This window comes from Kogia breviceps, chromosome 1 (genome assembly GCF_026419965.1).
Source record: "Kogia breviceps isolate mKogBre1 chromosome 1, mKogBre1 haplotype 1, whole genome shotgun sequence".
In the NCBI taxonomy this organism is placed as follows: domain Eukaryota; kingdom Metazoa; phylum Chordata; class Mammalia; order Artiodactyla; family Physeteridae; genus Kogia; species Kogia breviceps.
The window spans coordinates 57,726,446-57,735,235 of record NC_081310.1 but is presented as its reverse complement, the minus strand read 5'-3'; the positions used below and the strand labels follow the sequence as shown (position 1 = coordinate 57,735,235).

General features: G+C 47.7%; 1 protein-coding gene across 1 annotated transcript; it reads left to right on the top strand.

Annotated features, from left to right (window-relative positions):
• Positions 1-3,864: 3,864 nt before the first annotated feature.
• Positions 3,865-4,839, top strand: LOC131754557 (Golgi-associated RAB2 interactor protein 4-like; the record flags this gene model as incomplete). Its single annotated transcript, XM_059060337.1, has 1 exon — positions 3,865-4,839. A coding segment is annotated over exon 1 (975 nt), but the record flags the coding sequence as incomplete, so codon positions are not given.
• Positions 4,840-8,790: the final 3,951 nt, after the last annotated feature.

The window sequence follows — 8,790 nt, the reverse complement described above, 5'->3', positions numbered from 1 at the left end:
TTATGAAAATTAATGAAGCAATATGGAAAATTTTATGATGTAATGTTAAATGAAAAAAGCAAGATTCAAAGTCATTAGGTACGTTCTGATTTCAGTCATGCAAAGGTAAGCAAACGAATGAAGACATGACGGACATGAACAAAATTTAAGAGTAGTTTTGTTATGGTTGCTGAGATTTTCCAAACTTATAAAAATTAACTTTATTGAAGTATATACACAAAAACGCACCCATTTTAAGTATACATTTGGATGAATTTTGACAAATTCATACACCCATGTAATCAAGTTACAGAACATTTCCATCATTCCCCAAAGTTTCTTTTTGCCCCATCCCATTCAGTCCTGACCTGCAATCAGTAATGTCACTAGAAATTAGATTTGGCTTTTCCAGAGTTTCCGATAAATGGAATCATACAGTGTGTACCCTTTTTGTGTCTTGGCCTTTTTGCCTCAGCATAATGTTTGTATCCATCCTCCTCTTCTTCCTCAGTAAATCCTGGGCAATGTACCTAGCTAAAAGATTACACTTCCCTGCATTCCTTGCAACTAGATGTGGTCATATGATACAATGATGGCCAAAGAAACATAACTAGAAGGGTCATGTGGGACTTCTGGAAGGCTCTGTAAAAGTGAGAGGCAGACCACCTTTCTCTTTCCTTCCCCTTTCTCTTGCTGATGGCCTGGAATATGGACTTGATGAATGGGGCTCCAGCAGCCATCTTGGAATATGAAGTGACCCTAAGGATAACCAGGAAAAGACAATGAGCCTAGGTCTCTGATGACACAGTGGAGCTGCCATACCAGCTTGACTCCCTTCCTTTCAGACTGCTTTTAAATGAGAATACATATATATCTTGTTTAAGTGCAAATCTTTGGCGTTCCAAATTATCTGTAGTTGAAACTAATGCTACTTACTCCATCAGCCTTCTAGCACTATCTGATGATTTTAAATTATGTATATGTTTGATTAAAAAATAAATTTTAATTAAAAACAAGCTTTTATATCAATTCTGGCAAAAACAGTTCAAGAAAAACATCACAGACCGACATCGTTCATAAATACAGATACAAAAATTCTTGACAAACTTCTGGCCAGTTGAATCCAGCAATATGTTCAAATAATGCACCACGACCACATGGGGTTTCCCAGGAGTGAATGGCCAACTCAGCATCTAAACAACAATCAGTGTACTTGACCACATTAACAGAATGAAGGATTAAAAATCAAGTAATCAGGGCGTCCCTGGTGGCGCAGTGGTTGAGAGTACGCCTGCCGATGCAGGGGACGCGGGTTCGTGTCCCGGTCCGGGAAGATCCCACATGCCGCGAAGCGGCTGGGCCCGTGGGCCATGGCCGCTGAGCCTGCGCGTCCGGAGCCTGTGCTCCGCAATAGGAGAGGCCACAGCGGTGAGAGGCCCGCGTACCGAAAAAAAAAAAAGAAAAAAAATCAAGTATTCAGCTCAATAGATGCAGAAAAAGCATTTGAAAAACACCAATAATCCTGCACGATAAAAATGCCCAGAAAACTAAAACTAGAAGTGAATTTCTTAAACTTGACAAAAGGCAATTCTGAAATAAAACTACAGCTAACAACATACTTTATGGTGAAAGATTGAAGATTTCCCCTGAGAGAGGGAACAATGAAAAGATAACTGCTCTTAACCCATCTATTCAATTCTAGGCTGGAGCCTTTAGCTAATGCATAAAGCAAGAACATGAAATAAAAGTCACACAGTTTGGAAAGGAAAAAGTAAAACTTTCTTTACAGGCAGCATCATTGTCTACAGAGAAAATTCCAAGAAATCCTTAAAAAAAAACAAAAAAAAAAACACCAAAACTAGAATTAGTAAGTGAATTTAGCAAGGTGAAAGGACACATGATCAACACACAAAAACCAATAAACCAGCACGAACAACTGGAAAATTACAATCTTACAAATCCCATTGACAATAATATCAGAAAGCATCAAATATTTAGGGATAAATTTACTGGAAGATGTGCAACACATCTACAGTGAATTTTTATAATACATTGTATAAGCCGAGAGATATTTAAAATGTTTAAATAAAAGACTAGATAGTATCACCCGCATGGATTAGAAGGTTTAAGATGATCAAATGTCAATTCTCCCCAAATTGACCTATAAATTTAATGCAACCATATTTGAAGACAACTGTGGTTTCTAGACAATGACAAGATAATTCTAAATTAATATGAAATTTTAAAAATAATACAGTAAATCTAAAATTGAATAAAATAAGATTAATGCTGTAAAAGAGACACATAAGAGATTCTACAATAGCACAGAGGAAGGAAGAATAGGTTCGATTAGGTAACTCAGGGGAGGCTCCTCAAAGGAGGTACCATTTGAACGGGCAGTTGAAAGATGACTGAGGACTTCCCACGTGGGCATTGATTTACTTAGGCTTTGCTGATCATAAAAAACTACAACCCATCTCACTCAGTCAGGTAAGGGGCTTGCACGTGCAACTGTCCAGGAGAGAAGTCTCATAGAAATCTCTGGTGAGGACTTCCCTGGTGGCACAGTGATTAAGAACCCACCTGCCAATGCAGGGGACATGGGGTTCGATCCCTGGTCGGGGAAGATCCCACACGCCGTGGAGCAACTCAGCCCGTGCACCACACCTACTGAGCCTGCGCTCTAGAGCCCAGGAGCCACAACTACTGAGCCCACGCGCCACAATGACTGAAGCCCAACTACCCGAGAACCCGCGTGCTGCAACTACTGAAGCATGCACACCTAGAGCCCGTGCTCTGCCACAAGAGAAGCCACCACAATGAGAAGCCTGCACACCACAACGAAGGGTAGCCCCCGCTTGCCTCAACTAGAAAAAGCCTTCGTGCACCAACAAAGACCCAACGCAGTGGAAAAAAAAAAAAAAACAAGAAGAGAAATCTTTGGTGAGACCTCACGGTTTCTGGGCTTGGAGGGCAGTTCTGGATCTGAGGTTCCTTTCCTGATCTTAGCAGCCAGAACCCCTAAATAGTTAATGTAGTCTTCTGTCTGTCTCTATCTTTTCTTGCCTCCTCCTACCAATTTTTAATGTTATTATTAAAAATCACCACCGATGTTTACTGAGATTTTATGAAAGGACAGACTAAGGATCGCCACCGCCAGCTCTACGTTATTCGATACAATTAAACCATGGGCTTAAATGGTTCAAATTTAGCCCATCATCATACATTCCTATAGATTTCATCCAGTAGCTAAATCTGGGGGAGGAAAAGAAAAAGGACCCACACAAAATTTTCCCAGTTGAAGACATTTTTATTCTAGTAGCCACCTCAGTCACTGGCAGCATGGGCCTGTCCTCCGCGGGGGCAATGGCACGTTTGGGAGAGGATGGGGGCCCTGCACTGGGCGGGCGGGGCGGGGCAGCTGGGGGATGAGGCAAAGGGCTATGTGACAGTGATAGGTCACAAAGGGCATCAGAGGATAAATAGGCTGTGCCAGGGCCTTAGGCCGAGAAAGTGGTTACTTCTCTCACTAGGACTGACGTTCACAGCCGCTTGGGGAGATAAAAACCCAGAAGCGGAAGTGAGCTGAGGCCGAGGGGGAGCCTACCATACCTCTCTACACACTTGAAGAGATTCAGCCTGGGGTCCAGCCGCCCTACAGAGTCCCCGCTGTGACCATCGGTGCCCCTACCCACACCCCTGCCTCTGGGAGACCCTGAGGCAAAGGTGGGGGCCTGTGGGCTGGGCTTGGAAGACCTGCCATAAGGCCGCCTGCGGGACGCAGGAGCACCGCAGCTCGCTCTGCTCTTCGGCCCATTAGGCCGAGGGAGGGAAGAGCCAGGGGCCCGCCTTAACCACGCTGCCTGGCAGTGATCGAAGACAGCCATGAGTGGGGACTCTCTGCTCCCGTATCACACGGCCCAGAGCAGCACCGGGCTGGGCCTGTTCAAAAGCACCATGGGGGAGCTGCAGCAGCAACTGCACAACGGCGAATACGACATATTCAAGTACGCGCCGATATTCGAGAGCGACTTTATCCAGATCACGAAGAGGGGACACGTGATTGACGTGCACAACTGTGACTGCACGGTGACCGTGGGCATCGCATCCACCAGCCCCGTCCTCCCACTCCCAGACATCATGCTGCTGGCCCGACGGGCCACCGGCTGTGAACAGCACGCTGAGCACAGCCAGCCCACCAAGGGGAAGAGCCACAAGGTTGCCAAAACCTTAGAGCTCACCAGGCTCCTTCCCTTGAAGTTTGTAAGGATCTCCACACACGATCGTGACAAACGACAGCTGCGCGTGAAGTTTGCCACTGGCCGCTCCTTCTACCTGCAGCTGTGTGCACCTCTGGACGCGCAGGAAGACCTCTTCGCCTACTGGGAAGAGCTGATTTACCTCCTGCGACCACCAGTGGACGGTCACAGCCGCACCTACGCTGTTCCAGCCGGGGACATGATCTGCAGGACTCTGTTCGAGGAGGAGGAGGAGGACGGGAGGAGCCCGGCAGTGGAGGATTTCCAAGGAGAGTGGGATGAGGACCAGGTGAGCATCAGGAGCCTCCACACGCCCTCTGAGGTGGCCGCGGTCGGGTCTGCAGCTTTTGCTGGCGGGGAGGGGATCCAACTGGACTCCCACAAGCCCGATACCATGTCCGATGTGGCCACTGCCAAAGCAAAACCTACAGTGCTTGACAAAGAGTCAGCATCGCGGGCAACGACAAAGGTGGAGACAGCAGGGGTGGCAGGCGGCACCGCAGCGGGTGCTTTGAGCGTGGCAGAGATCCAGTCTCCTGCCCCCGAAGAGCAGAGCACGGCCATAGCAGCCACAGCCAGCAAGGGTCCAGGAGCAAGTAAAACCAACACAGCCACTGGGGGCACTGCGGGGAACAAGACCATCCAAAAAGCAGCCGGCCCGGGCTCAGGCAGCCGGAGAGCCACTAGAGACGACCAAAAGGAGAAAGGCCACGGCAGCCCGGGGTACAACAAGCAGGGCACTGCTCACAAAGCCATCAGCCGTGCTCCCATCACCAACGAGTCCAGGACCTCGCACAAATCGGGCAGGAGCTTACCTACAGCAAGTTCAGGTTCCATCACCAAGAGACTCAGCAGGATCGGCTCTTTCTTCAGGAATGTCAGAGCCAAGCTTACGACAAAGACAGTGTGGCCTCCTCACGCGAGGAATATGTGAGCATCCCGCCGAAGGCAGTGGAAGGGACCCGAACGGAGGCCATCGCAGAGACAGCAGAGAGTGGCCAGGGCCTGGAAATCACTGGTGGTGTGACATCTGAGACCACGGAGCCAGCGACCGTTGAAGGACCTAGAGCTGGGAGCTGCAAAGGGAACCAGGGCTCAGGGAAATACCCCTGGAGAGCCCATTGCAGCTTCCTACGGAAATTGAAATAAAAATCTGAGAATGCATGCCGTGTTCTGTCTGACTTTCTAGGTCCCGAAGCCCAGACGGAGCCTCACAGTGGATTCTGGGAGGTCAGCTGCGCCACAGTGTGAGACCCAGTGTCCAGTCAAGCGCAGCCCCACCTCACACACATGTTCAGCGCCAACAGCGGTGCTCCATCTGGCCTCCACTCCTTTCTGGCTTTGCCCCCCGCCCCCCCACAGCCATGGTGGAAAGTCAGACTATGGCCTGGGAAGCTCTCCTTCACTATGCCCGTATTGTTTTTTATAAACGCTTATTCCCTCTGAAGGCCTGTAAACAAAGCAAGAACAGGGACGCATGTCCCCTCGGGCTATTCAGTGGACAGAAATAAGGGCAGCAGTAGTGGCTAGCAATCAGAACAGCAAGCACTCTCACCTAGACTTAGCTGTTCCCTTCCCAGGTATATACCCTGGAGAAACACACATGTTCTAAGGAACAACTGTGAGAATGTGTATAGCAAAAATAACTTAACAGCAAAACACAGGAAACAGCCCAAATTTCCATCAACAGAATTAATACAGCAGAATATGAAGTGAGTGCAATATTCAATAGTGAAAAATAAATGAGCTACACACATTAGCATAGATCAACTTCTCCTGATTTTTAAAAACATCAAAAGAATGGGATACAATTCCACTCACGGAACCATACTGAAACAAGCCCTTTCTGAAACAAGCCCAAACAATGTATTGCATAGGGTACATGTTTTAAAAACAACTGTAGCTAAACGTGAGGGAAGAGTAAACACAAAATTCGGGACAGTTTTCTCTAGGGTGGAAAGGCTAGGTCAAGGAGGTTGACACAAGGCTGTCAGTGCTGCTGGGAATCGCTCCGTCTCTTAGGCAAGATGGTAGGTACACAGGTGGTGTATTTTTCACATTTTACTAACTCTGAAATCAGCATCGCGGCACTTGTGATGAAGTTATTGCCAATGCCTTTCTCTATTTTTCACTTTTCTTTATGCACAAAGGTGATGTCAGAAAGGTTTGGCATCTTTAAATTACATTTATTTAAGGTAAAGTACAAGAACGCTGGTTTGGTTATTAGGAAAAGAAGGAACGATATGCCTACTTTCCAGATAAGAACACTGAGGCTCAGAGAAGGTAACCTGCTCCAGTCGCACATGGGATCTTTGCAGAACAGTCATCCACCAGCCCACTTCTTTACGCAAAGCCCTGTCCGGGGCACGGGAAGGAGGCAAGCAAACAAGCCTGAGATAGGACCAGCACAAGAACCCGAGGCACCAGCATTCTTACCATCATGTTCCAAAACTACAGAGATGAGCATCAATTTTACTAGACTGAGCGGAGGGAGGGGTGGGGGCTGGGAGCCGGTTATCGGACTTCAGTGAGCTCACAGCTCTTAGCTGGCCTTCTCTCGAGAGCATCCAGACCACCCCTGAGCTGTGTCTGGCTCCCTGGCTTCTACCTCTAGCCTCTGGCATGACCCGCGCTGCAGCCATAAACAGGCTCCCACCTGGAATTCCAGCCTTCACTCCTGGAACACCCAGCGTCCAGTCCTCCTGCAGCCACTAATTAAACTTTGGAATGCCCTACTCAGAAGGGTTTCTCCATACCAAATCTGATGGTGGTTCCTCTTCTTGGTGATTAAGAAATTCAGAGGGAGAAGGCTCAGGACGATAGCGATGGCGGTGAGGGCCGAGGGTCCTAGAAGCTGGAGACAAAGAGCAGGATGTCACGAGACAATTCCAGAAGCCCAGCTGTCATTACGGGGGTGGGGGGAGGCTCAGACTTGGGCCCTAAGGCAGGGAGGTGTCAGAGAGTCCAATGAGGGCAGCTACCAGGTTATAGAGACCAGGACTCATGGGCTCCTTAGATGGAAATACCTGTGGAAGATGGAGTCCATCTTCGTTAGGGATGGGAGAGAGGGGGAGTGATGCACCTCACAAAATGGAATGGGGGCAGGGTCACAGTCAAGACGGGTCATGCACGTAGATGGGCCGCGCCTGGCTAGAACGGTGAAGACAGACTCTGGAATCGGGATCTGGGTTCAAATGCTGACTTTACACACACTGGTGTGGCCTTGGGCAAGTTACTGACCCTCCCTAAGCTGCAGTTGCTCACATTAAATGGAAATGGAGCTATTCCCACTCTGCCTGTAGTGAGTGCTGGTGTCATACAATCAATGATTATCCCCTGACAAGGGTTGCCAGATTTAGCAAATAAATATATTAAACTGCCTGCCCAGTGACATTTTCATTTCAGATAAACAGCAAATAAGTTTTTAGTATAAGTATATCCCATGTCATGTTTGGGATATACTTATAATAAAAATTCTTCTGTTTATCTGTAATTCATCTTTAACTGGACATCCTGTATTTTGTCTGGCAGCCCTACCCCCCAGCTCTGTGACTTGGGACAGTTATCTTCCCTCCCTCTTTCATTTCTCTATCTGGAAAATGTGGAGCTGGAGAGTAGGGTAAATGATTTTTAAGTGGCTGTAATGTGAGATTCCTCCTGAGGTCATTTGGGTCCATTCTCTAGACGAGCCCCACCCCCCTCTTCAGTCTGTGGGCCTCATTTTCAGCTCTCAGCCCCTAAGAATGTTTAGTTTCTAATCTTGACACCCTAGCAAGCCAGTGTTTCATTTATGCAGCAACTGCGTCTCCCAGTGCCCAAATGGACAGGTGCCCAGAAGGCAAACACCTGCCTACAGCCGGGGCTGGGAGAATAGTCAAAGGAATGTGAACAGAAGGTTAAATACACTCTCTCTGGCAAAAATGCTACAAATGTTAACGGTAGCAACCCCAATTCCTACCGCTCCCCCTTTACCAGGGTCTCATGGTGACTTTCTGATGTTAGGACCACCTGCCAAGAGTCAGGGAAAGTGATGGGTGTGTTGTCTGCAGTTTCACTTGAGTCACGGGTCGGCCTGTTTAACTGCCCTGCATTTTCCCCAGTGTCCTTCCTCCCTTTCTCTCTAATAATAACAGCCAACAGTTATGCACTTGCTGAGCACCCTCTGTATGCTAGGTCCTAGACTGCAAGGTAGCAAGTCCAAAAGTGTCCAGGCCCCAAGCCCTTATTGTGGGGACACTGGAGCAGTAGCAGAGGTACAATAATGATGATAACACACAGCTGGTATTCTGGAGCATTCCACACTCACTCACAATCAATATGCCGTTGATACACTCACCCAGGGGCCTGTGAAACACAGCACATGGGCCAGATCTCTCCACCTGTTTACATGCCGACCTCAAGCCATACAAAGATTGTTTATCGTTCTTACATTTTAAAATGATTGAAGAAAATCAAACGAAGATGATTTCATGATATGTGTAAATTACATGAAATTCAAACTTCAGCGTCCATAAGCAATTTTATTGGAACACCACCAGGCCTGTTTGATTAG